A 22168-nucleotide genomic window follows, 5' to 3' on the forward strand; every position below is an offset into this window, starting at 1 on the left:
TAGAAGGAGGGGAGGGAGGAGAGAGCCACCAAACTCTCCTGGTTAGTAAACCAGACATATCACCGTGTGTTTGTGGTATGAGAGACACGGGGGCAAGTCACCAATGCAAAGACAGACCACTTACCAACTTGTATTGGAATATATGTCAAGTGGTTTCGTCTAGAATCAAAGTATTGGATGACTCAGTATCAATCTTGTAAGAAGCCACAATATATCGCCAACTCACTGAGGTCTGACTGAGAGTTACTCGTCTTTAAGGTGATGCAGTCAGCAAAAAATGCATAGTGACTAAATTTTTTTTGCAAAAGTTCAGTTCAAGTTTAGTCATCCTAATTTCCATCCATTTGTTTGGGTCTCGATTTATTTTGGTTAAGCCTTGTTTTGATAAAAATCTGCCAAATATACTACAGTAATATTGTTATTATATTGTACTTTTCTAATGTTGTCAGCCCTGGTAAGGTAATAAACTATTATTAACATTGCAATACATGTTCGAGCTATAATCTATTTCGGAGGTCAAATGTGATTGTTAATATGATTTTCCTATTTCAGTAATCACAAATATATATATATATATATATATATATATATACAATACAATATTATGCTTTTTGCACTGATTACACTGTTACTTTGTGTATGTTCCTGTTATGGAAAAAAAACACAAGCAGGGGAAGACAGAACTGCTGGTCAGAAGTGGATGTCATACAGTTAGTGGCCGGAATAGCAAAAATAACTTGACCATCCTCCATTCGCGACAAATATAGAGCCTCTTTTTTATTTTTAACTGTTTCCACAGGAAGAAACTGACCGACATTACTCACAGAAAAGAAGAAAAATGATTTAACATAATGAACGAGAGCAAAATCTACATAGTAAAACCTGATTTGGCGTTAAAGTTTTGGCAACAAAGAAACTGACAAAAACACATTGCCTTATTTAACTAAACTTAAACTTTGCTAATTAGGGATGAAAAAATATGGTAATTTCCACCGTATCAGAACTTAATCAGGTTTCCAGTGTGCCTAACCAAAATTAAATAAAATAAAGTATGATCAAAATTGTACATTTCCTCCTAATGATTGGGAGTTTATTGAATTAACATTTTTAAGGATTGGAAGAAAAAGGGTTGGATAGAAAATCAAAGTAAAAGAACCTGTATCATGTGCTCTATAGTTTGCAGATCGTCTTGTCTTGTTTTTAATGTGTACCTACAAAAAATATACATCTGGACCTGGAAAACACAAATGCATGGACCTTTTACGTGAAAAGGAGAGAGATAAAAGTGGAAAAAACATGTGAACGTGGAACATGACAGGAATTGGGTAGAAACCGGAGTAAAAAAAATAAATAAAAAATAATAATTCAAAAATACGGCAAAGAGGAGGTGAGAGCCTGGAGAGCCTTTTTCAGGTAAGGTCTAACAGCAGAACATATGATGCGGGAGTGCCGCTCGCTGCGGTAAGAGACACAGACACTGGAAGGTGGGAAACAGGGAATTAGTGCCGGGGTGCAGGGGTGAGGAGCTACCCTGTGGGCCTCATTATTTTCCTGCTGTTAATTTCACTCGCATATTTTCTCACCCCAGTGCTGTTGATTGGAGAGAAGAATGCTTTGTCGTCGAAACAAAAAGACCTCTTATTCAAGCGGCTGCAGTTAGCATGTTGAGGAGCCCCCAAGATGATATTAAAACTAGATTTTTTTTTTCTCGCCCACTCTGTAGGCTGACAGGGTGATAGTGGCGGGACTATAGTCTGGGAAGGATTTGGAGATCCTGTTGTTGCTACTTCCTGTTATGTATGACCTGATCCGTGTTTCACCTTTGGCCTAAAGTCCCTTCCCCCAAAGATTATCCAACTAGCAGGGAACGGACATTTGAAAACAATTCAAGGTTTCTGCATGAAGAAGTATGAGACCAATGAGATACATTTTCCCATGAATTCAGCCATGAGGCTCGAGCCAGGAGAAAATTAGGATTTGTGTTAAGGACTGCCAACTGACATTAAACCTACAGGACATTAATAATCAGTGTGCAATCAGTAGAGGATGAGCTGTGGAGTCAGTAAACCCAAAGGAAACCTGAAGCATGATCCTGACCGTGCTTATACAGTAAAGGTATTCCTTTTCCAAAAATGTCTCCAGAGAGGTGCTTCATGTGTGAAAATGAGTTGATGAGCTGGTATGTTTCAAACCACACGTCCCCACACTGCACTGAACATGTCCCTATGTTGAGCGCGGCTGCGAGTGGTCGTTCTCGTCTGCGCTCCTATGTGGCGGCCCTGAGTCTATGGCACAGGGGGCCCTTTCATGTGCCCGGGGCTGGGAGTGAGTCTGAGTGGTTGGGGGGCTTGGAGCCAGAGCTCACACACTGCTGCCTACTGTCCACAGCTCTGGGCAGCCAGTCAGTGGCAGGGAGGCCTGGCCCTTGTGCCCCTGCGTCGGGAAGTGTTTCTAAGGCCTGGAGGTGGTAGCCCAAAGTGGCCGCCCAGAGCGCCAGGCCCCGTGCCCACTCAGAGCCAGGCCGGGCCCAGAGAGGCAGAGCTGCCCTGTAGGTGGCAAGATAGTGTTGACAGCCACACAGAGTGGTGCCACTCCATAAGCAAGCTGCAGAGGTGAGGAGTGGAGCTGACAGGCGAGAAGGAAACTGTACATGTATTTGTACAATTTTGGAAAGGCTTTTAACCTAAACTGGCAGTGTAATTTATATTCTTCAAAGCGTTCCAAATCAACATATAACCAAGACACCGAATGACATGAGAAGAATGATAGGTTGAAAGTATGCAAATCTTTTTGGTGTTTATTTGGTTTTTGCGCTGCAGGGACATTTCCCCAAAAAGGAAGTGAAAATATGCAAACCAAGCCTTCCGTTTTCTTTCCATTTTGCAGAGCTGAAATTAGAAGTTTCGTGTCTGTCTCTTTGTGGCTGTCTTGTGATGTTCTCTCATTACATCTGAAATGATGTCATTTTTATGGGTCAGAGGTTGAACGGCACTGAATGCCCAGTGTCCGATAGTAGTAAGTAACACCCTCAGAACTGGGTGACTTCATTGCTTGGGGCATGATGAAACTGACTCAAAGCAGATGTATTTTTCAGATGGTAAAACAACAAGGTTATTTATTGATTTGCCTTTCCCTGAACCCTCTCTATCCTCCGCCTCGTTTTCCTCTCCTCTCTCCTCCGACCGTCAGTGTAGCCCGGATATCTGAGGCATTGATTCCCCTCAGGTGTCCTTCCTGTCTCCCTCTCTCTTCCTTATCCTCAGGAGCCGGAGTGCCTGGCGCAAATGGCGGGCCTAGTCTACACAGGGATGAGAGAGAGCAGGGCTGAGATAACAGAGAGGAGGAAGCGCGGGTGCTGTTGCAACATGATAGCTACAATCCTTTTCTCTCAAAACTTGGTGACCTCTGATCTGCTTTTCTTCACACCACTTGCCGTTGTTTGGCGAAATGGACAGCAAAGAGAGGAAAATTCAAACCAGTATGGTGTAGACGTCTTGCTATTTGTGAGCGATAAATAAGGGTTAGTTTGAAGTCATTTATGAAGCATCAACTCATAACTTTGTTGCTGAATTGTTTCACTGTTGAAAGAGTGAAAGGGCGTTAGGATAAGGTGTATATAAGCCTCCTTGTGTGGTGTGTGACCTGTGATCCAGGGGCCACAGTAGCGGCGTATGGATCCAATTGGGATGCCAGGAAGCTGACAAAGTGTCCGTGGTCAGTTGTGCTACAGGAAGTGATCGATTGTGGGCCTGGGGGGCACTAAGACAGCTCTGTCTCTATCTGCTTCCTGCGACAGAGCAGCGTGTCTGACCAAGACGTGTTGCACACTATTTATGGTTCGTAGGATGGATTTGGTGTATTGTGACACAGAATTTTTTCTGTTTTCTTTTTTTTTTTTTTTTTCCTCAAAAGAAAACTACAAAAAACTGCAGCAATAAAGTATCTGATGGGCTGCGTCACTCTCGTGTTCCTGCGTGTTTGAAGTTTTTGGCTTATGAATATAGCTTTGTAATAGTGCAGCATATGGTGTGAGATTTTATTTGAAAGGCAAGTTCTTAGTCTAATGGAAAATAAGGCATAATGATTATATTAAATTATAGATTTCATTTATTTATTTATTTAATTTAATTTTTTATTTAATTCATTTAAAAACAAATGCAACAACATCATTTAACATGAATAAAAAGGAGCAAAAAGAGGTAAAAACTTAAAATGTCTGTCATTGTTTACTCAATGTACATTTTCATAGATTTCCTATATTTCATGTTTCAGATGTATTACATAGACTTTTACTTTTTTTTTTTTTTTAACTATATTTCACACAAAGGTCATTTACAAAGTGTTGGAGTGTTGGTGGACCAGGACCAGCAGCATGATTTATGCATTTTTTTTTTAATTTCACGCAGCATTTCGGAGATCAGATTTGGGGCCTTTCACTGTAATACCGGCAACATCAAACTAAGTGTAACATGCCAACAAAATAGCATATTTTAGCTTAGCTCCTGCCTTAAAAAAATTACCCCGAAAAAACATTATAAAATTTTGCATTTAATAAAATCAATAATCTTGTCACCGTCTTCTTCATGATTGTGAAGAAAATGCATGAATCTGAGTGGTGTCAGCGTGCATATGAGATGTTTTAACACGGTTTTAGTTGAATCATGAGCAAATCCAACCAGCTGTTGTACCCGTGGAGGACTTGCACCCAGAGCAATAACAGTCCTGTTCTCTGCACTACTGTACCCCGTCCCTGGTTCAGATATTGCCCAGACTCCCAGTAGACCGTCATTGTTGAGGTCTATGTCGGGTGTAGGGTGTCCCCCCCCCCCCCTCCTTTCCCCCCACCCTCACTCTCATCCATCCTGCCGTACCCCTGGGGCTTACCTGTCTGTTGCGTTCATCCATAATCCGCGTGATCTGAATCTTTTTCCTCCCCATCGTCCCCGTCGTTCTCTCTATCTCTCCTCTTTCCAAAGAACTTTATGCTTTCTTCTTTTTTTTTTTCTTTCCCCTCTTCTCTTTCTCTTCTTTCTTGTCACTGTTCAGGCGCCTCCTTTATCTGTCTCAGCTTTCTATTTGTTCCAATCAATTCAAAGATCCCGGCATTGGTACCTGTAAGAAAAAGAGAGAAGCAAAGAGGGGGGGAGGGGGGGAGAGGGAAACGTTAAATAAAATGAAATATGGCAAAATAAAAAAAAAAGTGGCATCATGGCAGCCACAAGGGAGGGCGACGAAAGACAAAGAATCTGTCAACAATGTTGTAAGAAGCGCTGTGTTTTTCAGTGTCGATATCATGCAAATCAGTTTTTTGCGTTTGCTTTGCTTTTTTTTTTTTTTTTCAGGTAGCGACTATGAGAGGAGACAGCGCTGTCAGGATCTCGCCTCGTTCACAGAGAGTTTGACAGTGTTTTGGAAGTGCCGCAAACTTAAACGCTCTAATCACCAACACTGTAACATTACCTCTAGACTGAGAAATACATTTTGTTTCTTCCCCCGCTGTATTGACAACGGAGCCCGCTGCTTTCCTTTCTCCTTTTGCACATTTCCAAAGCTGGCAAAGATAAGCTACGGAGTTTGTGATACTCAGATAAAGCGAAGCCAAAGGAAAAGGGTGCCGAATGGTCTTCTCCTCTTCCTCCCTTTTCGGCTTTTTCCATTTGTGGATATCAAGTTGCCATTATGATTCCAGAAGCCCTTATGATTGTTTAGTCAGATCACTTCAGAACTGAAGATTTCATCCCGCAACTATAAGGCAGTGCAATATGAGAGGACATATACGTGAATGACAATGTACAATCGATCCTGGAGCGTCATAGAGGCCACTGTGAGGCAAAGCAAAGGTGCCATGCTGTACCCATAACGCCACCGAGTCATTAAAAGGTCAAATATTAAGATTTTTTTTTCATCTAAAAAAGTTGCATAGTGCACCTTTAACAACTAAATAAGGACAAAAACAAGTAGGTAATATCACGACTAAGCACAAACTTTTGCACATTTTAAGTTACAATGTTTTTTTTGTTTTCAGCTGTGTCAGCAAGAAATATGAAAATCTAGGTTAGATGAAAGAGCTCAGAGAAATATCATTGGTCTTGCCCTAATCTTGTCACCAATAATTTGGCGACATCTGTCTAGAGTACGTCAAAACAGTGCACTGGCCTCTTTTTCTCCTCTCCTCTGAAACTTGGCCTTTCCTTTGAGACCGGCATTAAACTAAATTCTGCAACCTTAACTTGATCCAGATATGAGAGACGCATCTGGAAAAAGTATATAAACGGAGAGGATTACTAGTACTTACGAGAAAAGGCCAGCGGCAGCAGACAACAAAGCTGCATGTGCAAGAAGCTGCAGCCTAAAAAAGTTTGCATGAGTGAGTGACTGTGTCCGGAGCGCGCCTGTGTGCCGTACTGTATACAGGGCTGTGTGTTGGAGTGTGAGCTTGGCTAAGCCCGAGCTCCGGTGCATCTCTCCAGAGTGCTAAAGTAGGCCAACCCAATCTATCTCAGGGAGGAGCAGAAGAACTGTTGTTGTGTTTTCTTTTGACAGTAGAGGTGATAACGTCCCTCGTTATGCAAATGAGCATCCCATTATTTAAGCTCAGTGCAATGCAGGGGAGCTGTCAGTATCGTCACATGAAAAAAAAAAAAAAGAAGAAAAAAGAAAACTCCATCTACGTTGCCTTTTTACCTCGACTTTCTCCTTCTTCTCTCGTCTCTCCTTTCTGAACCAGATTTCCGGCACCTGGCAGCGCGAGCATCAGACGGTGATGTGGAAGACGACACCACTTCACCAAAAGACATGTCAGTCTCACTCTCTCTTTCTATCACTCTCGCGATGTATTCTCTCCAGCAGACGCGCTCTATACCGCGCCGTCATTGCATCGTTTCCCGCACATGAATGCACTCACCAGGATTCTGTTCTTGTTCAAAGATATTCCTCTAACCTGATTCCTGATGAACCGGAGGAAACGCAAAAGGTCCCCAGAATTTGTCAACAAACCTGCCACGGACCTCTAGCTCTAAACAGTGGAAAATAGATCATGAAATGTAAACATGGAACAAAAGCAGAACCTTAACACAAGGAATTGCAGGCCAGTGCGTTCTCTGTGCTGGTATAACAAGAAGTTGCCTCAGAAAAGGGCATCTGTTATAAAACTAATACAAAAATGATTGCGAAAAAAAGATGAAGTGAAACAAGGGCCAGAAAAGCGACTCAGTTTGTCCACAATATTTCACTCCGATAAAAAAAATTCTGACATCACCAAAAAGACAAAAAGTACAAGACAATGAGACATGAACAATAACGGAATGGGTGACAATAACTTCCTTGAGTTGATGGCTCAGAGTACGCCCACTTTTTCAGGAAATAAAACAAACATAAATGCATCATTTGGCAGTTTGGACAACAGCCAGAGTGTGCCATCATAATAACAACAAGATCTAAAATAACTCAGTGGCAGCTCTGAAGAGGCAATCCAAAAACATTTTAGCATAGCTGTGCCTAAACACACCCATCTATAGACAGACAAACAAAGAGCTGCCCCCTGCAAGAAAACAAAGAGACATGTTGTCAGACAAACTCGGATTACAAGGCAACAGTAAGGCGCTTGGCACAAGACAGCCAGACAAGGATATCAATCAAGAGGGAGCACCTCAATCACAGACTGACAGGATCACCCCTCCCCCCTCTCAGAACAACACAGGGCCTGGGCACAGCTCCAAACAAGGGGGCGTTACCTCTGTGATCCCTGCCTTCTGGCCACCCTCTCCTCAGCCCAGTGCACAAAGCTCAACCTCTCAATGTCAACACCCACTGGGGCAACACCTCGGGCCTTACGTAACATTAATGCTAAGACTAAGCTCGTGTACTGAACACTTAATCCGCGCTTTTGGCTTCCGACACCAGCCACTCGCTCCCCGAGGTGAGCCAGTGCTGCCGCTGCTGCCTCTGAGGTCCCAGTCAACCCACACCCTCAAAGCACCCCAATTTTTTCTATGGATCAACTGACATTCCAGACATATTTCTGGATATTGTTCCAGTTCAAGAACAATCGCGTTACAGAGGCTGGGATCGGGTCGTTAGACTGCGTTGAATTCCTAAAAGCAATGAGTTGATAAACCTACTTCACAGTACAATAAAGTGTTCGAAAAGTTGTTCACACACAGCTCTTTTTTGTAAATTAAAAAGTGTATATATGCTGTTTTGGCTTCTCTTACTAACAATACCAAACCTTAAAAAACAGATTTTTGAGTAGCATAATCATTCGGCCTTCTTCCTAAAGCACAGCCATTATATTGTATGGGTTTCAGACTGGGCTCCTTTTGTTTTTTAATTGCTTATCACTGTTGCAACGGTCCTAATCTTTCTTCACTTAAAACCCATGAAAAAGAGGACTGGTGTAGAACATCGATTCGAAAGATGTCCCCACAACGCCCACACACAGGTAAATCTAACCGTCCCCGTTTCTGTCCCATGTCTCTTACATTCTCCTTAGGTGTCATCTCCTCAGTCCCCACTTCCCTTCGCCCGCTGTAACCACCTCCAACTCCACACGTTTTTTTTCTCACCGCCTCCGCCACATACGAATGCCAAGGCAGCCTGTGGATAAAGACTGCCCACCTCCTCATTGGGCACGCTTCCCATTCTCCCTTTCCCCCCCCCCAGTGGTTTGCATAGAGCATTGGTTAACTCAACAGATTACCACTGATTCATTCCAATCCAATTTACCCTCCTGACGGCAAGACGCGGCGAAACGGAGGGAGACCGAGGGAAACAATTGCAGGCTTAGTCAGAGTGGTCAAGTGGCACGAGGCAGTAATGCTTGGGAAGGAATTTCTCACAAGGCACTGACACTGACTTCTGACCTTGATGGGGCAAATGAGAGCGTATTGTTGCGTAGTGCGAGAAAATACATGTTTGTGTAGGACCTAACTATCAACACAGACTAGTAGATTAAGTGTGTGGAGTCAAGGCGATAGTTTTCGGATATCGAATTGTTAAAAAAGTGTCCTGAAGTGAGTTAAATGAAGGTTAACCTTGTTCCCCTTTTGGTCACCTGTGTAAAAAAAAGTGACCAGAAACACACATTTGTGCAATTGTTTTGTGCCTCTGATACTTTTTTTTCTCAAGTCTTCAAGTGATCGCAGATGCAAGAAACAATCCATAGACAAATTAATGTGATACAATTGTAATGCTCAGATAATGTAAAATGTGTAAATGCCTTTTCCTTGACACCAACGGAATACAGGAGTGGCAAATGATAATGGAAGTGTGCACCGTTTCAAAGAGGCAAAGGTGAATGTAGAACTTGACACAGAGTTGACTTCTGCACCTTGAAGAGGTGGAAATGAACACGTAAGAATGAAAAAGAGTAAATACAGTATTATAGAGATTGAAAGATAGCAGGCAGCAGCGGGTTCTTTTGAACAGGCACCAGGCCTCTCCAGGGGGAGGGGAAGAGCGGTACCCACGACCCTCCCATCTGTTAAGCAGACGGACAGAGTGAGGCAGAGACGGAGAGGAGAGAGAGGGAGAGAGGATAGAGGCTGGGGGAGGATGAGGATTCAGCAGCGCATAGATGTAATGAGCTCTCTCTCTCTCTCCATCTCAAAAGTGGAGCTGAGAGGACGATGGGAACATACAGACTCGGCACACCACAAGGCGTGATTCTAGGTCGCCTCTCTCCCAAGTGTTTAGTCACTAAAAACTAATATACAGCACACGCCGCTTTTTCACATTCTAATAGACAGTCTGTAGGGTGCTTGTTAATGTGGCTTTGTTATTGAGGACAGACACTGGAGGCAGACCCACTGAGCAGGGCAGCCCACAAAGAGGAACTTTACCTTGACTCATGAGCGGGACTTTTGTGTCACTTGGAAATGCAGCTGCAAGATAATGACAGAACAGGGAATTAAACGAAACTCAAATTCTGAGAACATTTGTTGAGATATTCTATTCAGAGAATTGTGAGGGAAGTGCATTTACCCCCCAAAACTCTGCTATTCTGCTGATTCTTGCCTTCTCAAATCCTTCATGTAAGAGCCAATTTGGGGAAGGTGGTTTATCATAAGGGGATTGTCGCTGTTTTTCTAACAAACCCCAGCTTGGCGGCGCAACCCAGTTCACGGTATATCTGCAACACATTCGGCTATAGCATGTGTCCTGTAAAAACTATATATAAAAAAGCACCAGTATTGCCAATCCTCAGAGGAAATGTGGTTGCAGGGATTTTGAAATAACATATTACAGTGCAGTGGGTAAACCTTTTAGTAGGTGCATGGTACGTTAAATAAACTCTGTCTCTTTTCAAATAAACTCCAGTTTCCTTGTAGACAGCAATGAAAAAAAAATGACTTCTCAAACATCTTCTTGGAAAAATACGGTTAGAAAGATTTCTTCATTCTGTGTCTGGTTTTGCAGCTCAAAAAATCAACTGTCACATGGGTTTTGAAACTTAGCGCAGAACGAGAATCTCAAGCTTGAGTCTAGATACATTACTTGTTTCTATATTCATTTTCAAGCAATGTGAGGGAGTTGTCTCTTGAGGATATGTTGATGCAGTATAGAAAGACAACAGAAATGTACTGGGCTCAGGATGAAACCACTAGCCCAGCCCAGATTATGGCAAACTGGAATGATCAGCGCTTAACGTTATGTACAGCATTGTGCCCCCTAATGTCATTAAAGGCAGTGTCTTCTTTCTGGTACCACTGCACCGCATCTGTCAAGGCGAGATAGGCAGGGTGACGAATGGCTATCACTGCTACACTACTCTAAATCCTTACTCCCTATTGCCACCTCCACCCAACCCACACTCCCCGTCCCACACATATTAATTTCTTTTTCGAGGCAATGTAGTGACCTAAAGCTGGGTGGTATCCCAACTGTAGGTGGTCGTCAATGGCAATGCTATTAGAGCTAATTTAACATCTCAAGAGATTAGCAACATGTAGGGATTAGTGTGATAGTGGTGGATCATCTCATAATGTCTCTCTCTCTCCCTCTCTCTCTGGCTGAACTTGAATGTAAAATCTGTGTTAGAGGATATGTCTCACCTGTCTCACACTATTAGCTCAAGGTTTAGTCGGATCATTAGCGAGACAGCCAGCATTTCACATATATTCTATTTTCAATGTATCTGTGCCGAAGAACAGACACCTGTCTATTGATAAGGATGAGACCGAGCCACTAGCCCCATGGTTCGGCATTACTATTACACTATCCTGTCATGCACCTCATAAGTGTGATTGACACTTGTCAGAACAAAAAGTGTGAAAAGCCTTAACAAAGGGAGTAGTCTTTACTTTAGACTTTACTCATTCAACTTCATAATGAGGAACATTTGCAGGTGTGGAAGGTGCAAGCTTCACTCTTTTTCAGAGAACAGTTTTCTACTATAAGTGAACACACAGTAGAATTGGTTTGAATATGCAATTAGTATGGCCATTTGGAGGCCTGGCTTTCCTGTTTACAACTTTGGAAAGTCACTTAATTATACTATAGAGGTTGTAGCTGTGCATATAATTATGTCATTTGGCCACAAAACATAATTGAAGAAATTATGAGGTATGTCTCTGCCAATTAAGCTTGGCTTTACTCCAAAAAGTAACTTGAGTGAATCCATGATGGTTTGGTCAATTTCAGTTTTGATCTACTTTTTGTCAGATAAAAAATGACTGCATATTTACAATTACTACGTGCTTCTGAGTGCTTCTAATGGTCAAAACATTGCCTAGAATCATAGAGACGCAGAGTAGTAATAACAAACGATGCAACAAAGATGCTTCATGTTTTGTCATAGTCTAATTGTGTATTCGACAAGGGTTGACCAGACATACAAGGATGTAAAATGTGGCGTGTGACCTTGGTTTGAGCAGCTGCGCGCCTCACTCAGCACCAGCATACAGGCCCTCAGCGCTGCAATGGAGACAGGTAGCCATCAGTCAGAGCCAGGTGAGAGCCATCTTTCTGTAGCCCATTGCTGACTCCCCCCAAGGACAAAATGACTTGACACGACACATCAACTCCCCCCTTTGAAATGAGGCCAAGGGCTCGTGAGGTTGCAGCTGCTCGGGCCAAAATCAACCCAACAAGGGGGCAAAAGCAGGCAAACAAGAACAGCACGGTACACGTTATGAGGGTAAAGGCAGCGAGAGTAAGTGATACTATATCACAAACATATGAAGCCACACAAAAACAAGAATAATTCATAAATTTCCCTATGGGAACAATATAGTATAATCAGTGTCAATTACACAAATAAGCAATCTGTTATTTGATGTGTTGATATAAATAGTTACTACAGTACCAAATTGAGGTTGCAAACAGTCAAGGCATCAATTTTAGACCTAAGATGATAATTAAATGGAATATGGAAGTGGTGGTGATACACATCTGATGGTAAGAAAAGCAGCTGAAGTTGAGTTTCATTTATCAGCATAGCCACTTTCACTTCTTCTATTCTGCATTTCTCTATACAAAAAATAAAAAAGCTGCTCTATTGTCCACCACATCATTCACAAATTATACCCACCTATGTACAGTAGTACATCCCCTCACTTATGCATTATGAAAAGAAAAATAGCAAAATAGAAAATACAATAATAAAAAAAAGCGTGCGGTGGAATTGCAGAATAAGCCGTTGGGTGACTGTACCCTGCCCCCACAGGAACAGCCGGGAGTCATGTCACTAAGAACACAAAGCACTGACATATTCACCCAATTATGTTCCCTGCCGTGTATGACAATGTCTCAGGATGTTAGCAATGTTCACTGATGGGAGAGAGGGCCAGCCTGGATGTGCGTCAGCGGTTGACTTACTGCCTATATAAGCTTATATATATGTCCATATAAGAATCGTCATCTTGACCTCCTAATTCTCATTAGTATGGTTGCACAAAAACGGGGGAAAAAAATGAATTCAATTTATTAAAGTCACACAAAGTCTTTTACCGGTGTAAATTCTAGTACCATTCACATGTCTTGATGCAGCTTACTAGATGTTGGATGCAAAAAGATAACTTAGTGTAATTTTGTTCAGGCCTACATTAGCCCTTATTGTACTTTATCAGTCCTAGACATCACATAGTACAATCTTGCTGATGATCTCGTCACACACTCCCCCATCCCTTACACTTTTCCTGTGCCACGGCATTCTAATCACCCTAATTAAAAGCTTTGTTCATTTAGAAATCTCTGATGACAATTTGTCTCACTCTACCCCTACAGCAGTGGTGGCTGTGAAGAGAGGAGAATTAAATTTGATCTTCTGACAGCAATTATTAAATGTTCCCTCCTGGCCTTGATTGAGGGCCGCAGGCTAATGCTAATGTGGCTAACCATACAGAGCCATTAGCTTACAGGGTACTTTGTCAACTAGCGAGTTTTATTCAGCTTCCGTGAGCTTCATGTTTTGTGACCAGGCGATCATGTTATAAGTGAAAATGGACCGAATGCTTTTTGTGCTAGTCCCATGTCTGGATAAAGTGTCAAGAACAATCATCCAACATCAAAAGGCAATAAACTTGTCGTAAAAGCAAAAAATATTTCATGAGTTTGTCCACATGTAAAGACAAGTACTGAATATATAAATATATAAATACTGTATATTGAATATAGGCTACTTGTATTTAGAATAAGTGGCAATTAAGTGCAATCTTAATAATGAACAGTCAAATGAGTAAAGTCAGTGAGTTGAACCTACCTACAAACTAACTATTTGCCATCACTGGTGATCGTCAACTTTGTACATTCAAGTACAGTTAAGCAAGTGTGTGTGATATGGAGACAAGAAGAGGAACAGTGATGTCCTTCACAGATTTCACCTTCTAATTTTTTTTTTGTCACTGGTCCCGGTGCTCTGCACAGAAAATTGAATAACCTAGATCATACTGGAGTAAGCTGAGGAGGGAAAAAAGGAGAAATGTTTGGTAACGCACTACGAATATTTGCAAAACTGCTGAGTCTCTGATTATATTGATTCTTTGTTCAACTGCTGTACACAAGTTTGAGACACTGTCTTTTTAACATAATTTAAAACACATGCAGAAAGTCATACACATATGTTTTCATATTCATGTCTATTCGAGCTATGACGGCACATCAATGTTGTGTTGGCATGATATCATCGACAGTAGCCATTTTGATGTTGATGACACAGAGCTGCAGCCAGAGGTTTGAGCTTCCAGAGGAGTGGTGGGTGTAAGAAGAGTAGGTTGAATGAGCGTGTGGCGGCATACAGTACCTACACATGAGCCTGTGTTTAGGGGAGTGGCCCCCACCAAGGCCAAAGCCATGCCAGAGTCAGGCCTAGCCTCTCATTAGCCATGGGCCGGTTGCCGCACTGCTTTTTGGAGTGGTTAAGGGGTAACCGGCGAAGGTCTGGCACTTCCACTGTACTCCACTCCCAGCGCCATCACAACCTAACCTCATCAAAGAGAGCTCTCGTAATTTGTCACAGAAAGCAGCCAATTAACATATGTTAAGGGAGGAGGGAGGACAAGAAGAAGGGAGGAGAGAGGGGAGGCTGAGTGAAAAAAGATAGCGTATGATTAAAGAGTCTGCACAGCTGCATGAAATCAAGATGGCAAAGAGAGGTTTGAGAGAGACCTCAGCCCCAGTAATCTGATAAAGCTTACTGTTACTTAACCCCATCAGCTAGTGAGAGTGGAAGAGCCATGAAGCAGGCGAATGAAATAATAGACAAACAAATATTAAATTACTACTGTGAGGCTACTAGCTCTGGCAGGATGCCTCATATCTCAATATGTGGCTATTGCAATAGGCAAAGAATCAGTAAGAGATGACCCTATTCACAAATTACACTTGTCTTTAACCACAATCTATTTTTGGCTCAACGGTCATTGTGAGTGACAGGCCTTTTGAGAAGCCTATGTTGTCTTTTTTGTTTCAACACAGAAGTCTTCTAAAAAGCAATTTGAGGAAACTAAGATTGTATTTTTTCTGTCTCACGCAAGTTCTGTATTGTTTGTTAGTGTTCAAATCCTCACGCTGGGGTTTTACCATGCGTTGTGTACCTATTTATGCATGTTGGTGCGCGAGTCGTCTGTGTGCGTGTGCCTGCGCATGCCGGTTATTGGGGATGTTGTTGTTGTAGGAACATCTTGTGAAGTGACTTGTGTGATATTTTGCCTTGTTGTTGTGTTCCGTGGCAGGCTGAATGCATTAGCTGTGCATGGTGATGGTACTGTGTGTAGAGCCGTCTCTCAGCCACCTCTGCCTTGTCTCTCCACAGCAGCTGATCACACGGCCTGACAAGCATCTTTGGCTCTTTGGCTTCTGCGCTGATGCTTCACTATACATACGGCTATGACTCTTTCACTGAGTGGAAGTAAGGAGGCGGGGAATATCAAAGCTTTAAACAAATCTGACTGATATTTGGAATTTTGCATCATGTTATGGGGAAGTCCCCGTAACAAAAAGAGATGTGTTTTTGTTTTTTTAAACTGGCGACTGGGATTACAATATCAAAAATGAAAGACACGCCATAGTCTATAGATAAACTATGAACGTTTCATCTTCCTCCGCGTTCTTGTCTCGTCATCGCTCTTTCTTATCCGAACTATCATTACTATTTATTTATTTGCTTCCATGTTTGGTAAGTGAAAGGCCAAAGGAGTAAGCGATGGGAGTGGAAGGAGTCACAGCCTGGTTGTTTTCTGGCGTCTTCCTGCTGCTGAATGCTTGGTTCAGGAGCTGCTGGTTGAGAGGAGGACCTGCCTGGAGTTCCCCCCACCAGTGCAACCAGCACTCAACTCCCTGCGCAGTGAGCACAGCTGCACCGTTCACATAACCTCGCCTGCCCCCTCCCACTCCCCCAAGCTAATGATAGCAGAGCACGTCCCCTACACAAGGCAACAGCTTTATCCACCTCATGCACTCTACATAGACAAAGTCGCAGCAAGAACTGGACACAAACTAGTGGGTACAACCTATCCCCTTTCCTCTCTTCATGTTTCTCATATCATTCAATTTCTTCTCCATGCCTCCGTCCTGAGAAAAATCCCCCTGGCCTCATGATGAGCGCGGGCCTGAGAATGTAACACACAAACACACACAATGTTCCCCTCTGCACAACCCTGCGCAGCAAGTGACCTGTATCACAGCTGTGTGTGGGAAGCTGGACTGGTGGGTGTGTTCTACCACAGCCGACTGTGTGAATGTATATTTCTGTACCTACCTGCACATGCCAGTTTTCTGCTGCAGAATTACAGCATGCACTAAGTGTTTGAAATGTTTTTGAATGAATTTGGAGGGGGTCAGGGAAGTCGAGTACAATGCATTATTTATTGCTTTAAGAATGGTGTGTAATGTATTTTTTCTTAATTTTACACATTGAACTGAACTAATGTATTTATTGTTTATTTGGTTGGGACAGTGCATGTTAATGACCGCCTTTGCTCTGCCCGGAAGCTAAGCAGGGAAGGGCCTGGTTGGTACTTGGATGGGAGACTGTTTGGAAACACAAGGAAGCCTGCGTGAATGTTGTATGTGAATGAGTGTTTGGTGGTGGTTGAGGGGCCGATGGCACAGACTGGTAGCCTCGCTTGCGTCAGTCTACCCCAGGGCAGCTATGGCTGCAATAGTAGCTTACAACCACCATGTATGGAGTGAATGAATAATGCACTGTAAAGCGTCTTTGAGTGTCTAGAAAAGCGCTCTATAAAACCAATGCATTATTATTTGTAAAAACACCACACCAGAATGTTGCCATGGTCTAATTTCCATCCATCGTACCTCACTTTCAAACACAATCTCGCTCACTCTGGTCAAATGTACATGTTTTTTAGAAATAGTAATAGAAATAACAAAAGCAAATGTTGGTTTTGGTTGCTAAATGTTGCAGTCCAAGTTTCTTTCTGTTCTATCAATTGGTATGCTCAATAACTGACAGGGCACATAATGACTAAATAAATGTCTGCTCTTTGCCTAATTTGTTTTGAGTATGTAAAAGCTGCAGTGGATTGAAGACAGACTTCTTCTTCACCTACAGTGCATTATCCAAATAAACAAATCATTACACGTGTACTTAACAAAAGGGAGCTGGCAAGGACTTGAAGCTAATCCTTGTTATCATTCCTGTATTCCGATTAGGCTTCGCGCAAGAGCAGGAAGGTAAACAGAAAGCGGAGGCAAGCAGGAGACAAAAAAACATACTCGTCAGTATTACATTATAGTCTATACCTCTATGCTTTGTCTCTCTCCTGTGCTCTTTGCCTTCTCTCCTTCGCAACCTGTCCCCTGTGGATTTAGCTCTGCTCTTCCTTGTTTTTCGACCATCTCTTAGAACTGGGTCATCAACAGACTGTGCGGCAGCATTTTGAAGAACACAGGAGAGAAAAGAAGCACTGCTCGTTCCATGAGAACAATCCAAGGCTTCTTTAACAAGTGGCCCGCTTATCAAATTATGCTGTCAAAAACACATTAATAACAGGCAGGCACCATTCCCTTTACAGAGACGAGTGGAGGGAGAGAGCACACTGGTAAAAGGGAAGGATTTCTTACTTGTGAGAAGAGGTAGTCCACTAGGCGCGGATAAAGCTCTTAAAAGATGTCTCACTCTCGTAGTCTTGTTCTGATGTGGTTGTGACATATACTCTTAACGTGATTATGGAGGAAAGATGCAGTAAGGTATTCAATTAAGAAGGAGCCTTTTTCATCAGCCTGGGTAATGTTCATATATAATAAAGGGAAATAATGATGATGAATTATTGAATGATGTTTTAGAGTTATTTCTTTTTCTTTTCTTTTCTGAATGATGGGAGAAAATGTTGACGTTTTTGGTCTCCACCCTATGTCAGATCAGACGATGTGAACAGAGGAAGTGGAGTTGCACTGCAGTGAATAAAAGACAGTAAGTTAACACTTTGCGTGTTGTTCACATGACAGATGTCTGAGTGGCAGAAATGAAATTAACAAGGCATCTTGGCATACAGATGGCAAAGAGGAGCGAAAACCACTATGTGACCTTACACTCCGAGTAGACGTGTTGAAAAAACACACTTTTGATTTGAAAGCTCCATTGTGCTGCCTTGACACTTGGTTTCAAACTGAACAAGTGTCAGTAAAGTTCAACAGTGGACCCTCCAAGTCTGTTTCTCACACAAGATGTAGTCCCTTCCTGTTTGCTCTGGGCCTGAGAGTCCAGCTCTGTGGGCTGCTGCAGGATGGAAGTGACGTAGGTCTATGCTGTAAGAAAGATTGGAGCCACGACAGGTATCCCCCGCACTTCCTCAGCTATTTATAAAGTCCGGCACGGGGGCCAGAAATAACACCCAGTCCATTTTTATCCCAAATAATGAAAGGCGGCGGCACAGCTCACTTACACTCTAACGCTACTGCTGAAACACAAAGGCTCAAAATATCCATCAAGAGAATCAACTACAAAGACCAACAAAGTTAAAACCTCCTTCGACAGTGATCAAGCGCTTTTGTCTTTGAGCGCATAGACACATACACCCAGCAGACAAAAGTCAATATCAAGGCTGAGCTATTTCTGTAGAGAGCACTATTTAGGAAGTGTGGGCTGGGTGCCAGTATTCTCCTCAGTATCGTCTGGGCGTCACTGCTCCGCTCCCACTGCTACACAAACTCCCCAGCCTCCATTGTGAGTGTGCGTGTGTCCCGTATACACACAAGGTTATTTGTTTTTCCAGCGGGTCGAATCACAGTGCCAGGTGAAAGCATCTATTGGCAGGACGAGAGAGGAGAGTGTGGCTTGGTGTGCGATCACGAGGCCCCCACTTTACCCAGCAAACCTTGAAGTGAATCGGGAGGGCTGGAGTTTCAAACAAAGTGCCCCCTCATTCATTATACATGCAACTGCACTGAAAATCTCCTTCCGCAACACCATCTCCTCTCTTCTCTCCCTCTCTCTTCTTTCTTTTTTCCAGACAGAACATCCATAAAGTATGAATAAAATTAATGACATCACGAGCTGCACTTTGGAAGAGCCACTGTTAGGAAAAAGCCATACATCACGGGCCAGAAGGAGACTGGCCAAAAAAGAAAGAGAAGAAAAAAGAAAAAAAAACTTGGGGTGTGAGGGGGCGTTTCTTCACCCTCCGCTGATGTGAAATGAACAAGTTTAGATACAATGGAGAGATTAAAGTATTTAGCGACTTCAATGGCAAACTTTGGAGAGGTTGTCCCGTGCCATGTGCGCTCTTCTCCCAAATCGCATGGGAATAGCACAGATGATAAGTGACTTGTGTGGACTTTGGTTAAGCAGACTGTGCGCATGCTGGCTTAGCTTTCACATCAAAATGGTGTGCCTAAAAAAAATATTATTTTTACTTCTTTACAAGAGGCTGATTGGGTAGAGTTCCCTATCAAGTGTGAAGACATGCTAAAAATACCGAGCGCATACAGTGAGTGGCGTGGCGGCGGCGGCGGCAGCAGCAGCAGGTTGCGAGTGAGCAGGGCTTTCAGATGGATGTGAGGCCAAGGCACAGTGCTACCTCTGTGCATCTCACCGGACCATGTTGCAGAATGACTAGGCTATGTTGCTGTCGTGACAAAGATAAATTACCACCACTGAAAAACATTTCTGCATTTTTTTTTTTTTTTTTACACGCCAGCACCCCCCCTCTCTCTCTCTCCTTTTCCTTGACTTGCTTTTTTGGGCCACTGGGTGTAGTCCAAATGTGCCACACCAAAGAGAGACGTAAAAAGGGGAGGTGAGGAGAGGGGTTTTCTGAAAATATATATTAAGGTTAAGCAGTTCCCTGTCACAGTCTAAGGTGTATTTTATGGCTAGATACACTTTCGTTTGGCCGATTTATAGGCACACTGACACTTTTATCCTCAAGTAACCCTATTCAACTCCCTCATGAGGAGTTAAATATTTTTTTATTGCATATTTAGCGAGACAAAAAATGAAGTGCTATACAGAGCATGCAATATTGTTTTCAATTACTTAGGAAACAAACTAAATTACAGTAGAAGTTCTTGTATTGTAATTCTGAGAAATATTTAATTGAGTGACACGTCTTTGTTTATCGCATAATTGTCATTTCTTAGATAATGTAGCGGCCTGTACCAAATTTATAGTCACTCGACTGCTACTGCTTAGAAGATCAATTTTAAACATGTCCAAGAAGAAGCCTTCATCCTGCCCTGACAACTCCATGTTTAGACAAAGAAATCTGTACTGTTTCTCTTTGTCTTATCATTCAAAGTTTGCCGCTCATCATAATGCTCCCACTGACTTAACCCCCCTGTGCAAATATTTCTGGGAGAAGCAGGCCTCAAAGTTTTTCAAACTTTGGCAAGGTGTCTCTTTAGGTGGGCCACAGCTGACGAAAGCATTGTGTGGTCAGGAGTGCCAACGAGCGCGGACCACCCAGCAGCTGCCGCCATGATGACCTACAGGCCGGAGCAGGAAGTGGGAATCAGGAAAAAGAAAAAAAGGCCCAACATCCTGCTCATCATGACATCATAACAATAATAAGGATATGTGTATGTTTGAATTTGTTTCCCATTTCATTATGGGAATGTAGACAAATGCACTTTTGCTGGAAGAAATGTACGGCAATGTATGCATGTATTCATCTGACAGTGATCTGAATGACTTATGTCTTATTCACTGAAGGCGAATCTGATATCAAACAAAAGTAGACTTTATCACTGATTAAGTTCAGTTCAACTGTGATTTTCACCATCAGAAAATATCTTTACTTTGATATTCCTGAGTCTAAATATTATGGCCTGCTGCAGTTTTTCTATTGAGATCTTAAATATTGCACATTGTATTTTTGTACAATTCTAGCTTGTTTGCATCTTGCATTTAAAACTGTTCCACCAAACAACACTTGAAATCCCACCATCACTACAGCAAAGACAAAAAACAACATTTTCATATCAATATACACCAGCAACTACCTCACACAAACTCGGGGAAAAAAAGGCATAAACATTCTACCACACAAACAGACAGAGAGACAAGAGACTCAGTAACGCGCACGCACACACAAACTAACTAACAAAGAAACCCAGAAAACACAAAGCACAGCGCAGCCCGAAGCCGACTTTATGCAGAAATATTCTAAAGTGTGTTTTACAATACAATTAAACATCAAAGACGGCTATATTCCTCTGTGATCCTGAGCACCCCAGTGTACAAGCCCCATACACCCTCACGCACTCTCTCACACACACACACACACACACACACACGCACACACACACACACACACACACACACACGTACGTACACACTCACACACACACACACACACACACACACACACATAGAAGTGCTTAGCGTCACTGCTAATTACTCGACAGAGACTGGTGAAGTCTATTCATCATTATGCAAAAGGAAAGACATATTCAAATGTATGCGTTCGATCCACAAGAAGCCCCTCAATGCTTATGTTATTTACTTAAGATAATTATATTTAAGTTACTGCAGCCTATCTGAAAGAAGCAATGCCTGCAAAGAAACATGCATGATCTAAATGAATTCAATATAACAATAATGAAAGTATACTTCAAACTTCAACATAAATGTAATGGTTGAAAACTGCAGGAAACAAAACAACTTCTGCCGTGTCAAAAGAACTTGGCTCTTAACACAGTTTAAATTGCTTGATATACAGTAATGTTTCTCGACAGATCGTATACATTCCATTTTCTATGAAGTAAATATGATTTTCTAGAATTGACTTTTATATTACCTTCTCGTTTTGAGCCAAAGGGCATGAAGTCCAATTACACTACTTCCAATATCTTACCGGCCCGATCTCGCCAACCTGCAATCTGCAAATGAGCGCTTTACTGATGTTTAACTGTGCAAACTGGGCAAACCCTTCAGAAAATATTTGAGACCATTAGAGGAAAGAAAAAAAACACTTGAAAAGAAGTTGCTGGAAAAAACTGGAGCATTTAATTATTTGCTTGGATGTAAATTTTTCAAATTTGACATTTTTCTGACGCTTTCACAGATCTGGCATGAAATGAATCTATTGTACTATACTAGTGCTATAATAGTGAAGCTTTATCTCCCTACTTGTGCTCGAGGCAACTGCTTTTCACACTCTTTTAAATCACAAATATTAGCCCTTCACCACTCTCTATGCGTCTCTTTCCTTCACTTAAGTAAAGCTTCCCTTTGCCCCCCGTGTACAGCAAAGTGCCCTGACAATCGGCT

At 42.3% G+C, this 22168-nt stretch overlaps 1 protein-coding gene across 4 annotated transcripts in view; it reads right to left on the reverse strand.

The window, feature by feature from the left end:
• The window catches only part of mef2cb (myocyte enhancer factor 2cb), a 52673-nt gene that overhangs the window by 26256 nt on the left and 4249 nt on the right, over positions 1-22168 (reverse strand). For all 4 annotated transcript variants that reach the window (XM_079556600.1, XM_079556601.1, XM_079556598.1 and 1 more), the window contains exon 2: positions 4885-5112. In XM_079556600.1, coding sequence (XP_079412726.1) covers positions 4885-4938 — 54 coding nt within the window. In that variant the 5' untranslated portion in view covers positions 4939-5112. The remainder of the gene's footprint in view (positions 1-4884; positions 5113-22168) is intronic.

This window comes from Gobius niger (assembly GCF_951799975.1).
Source record: "Gobius niger genome assembly, chromosome: 1".
Classification (NCBI taxonomy): Eukaryota; Metazoa; Chordata; class Actinopteri; order Gobiiformes; family Gobiidae; genus Gobius; species Gobius niger.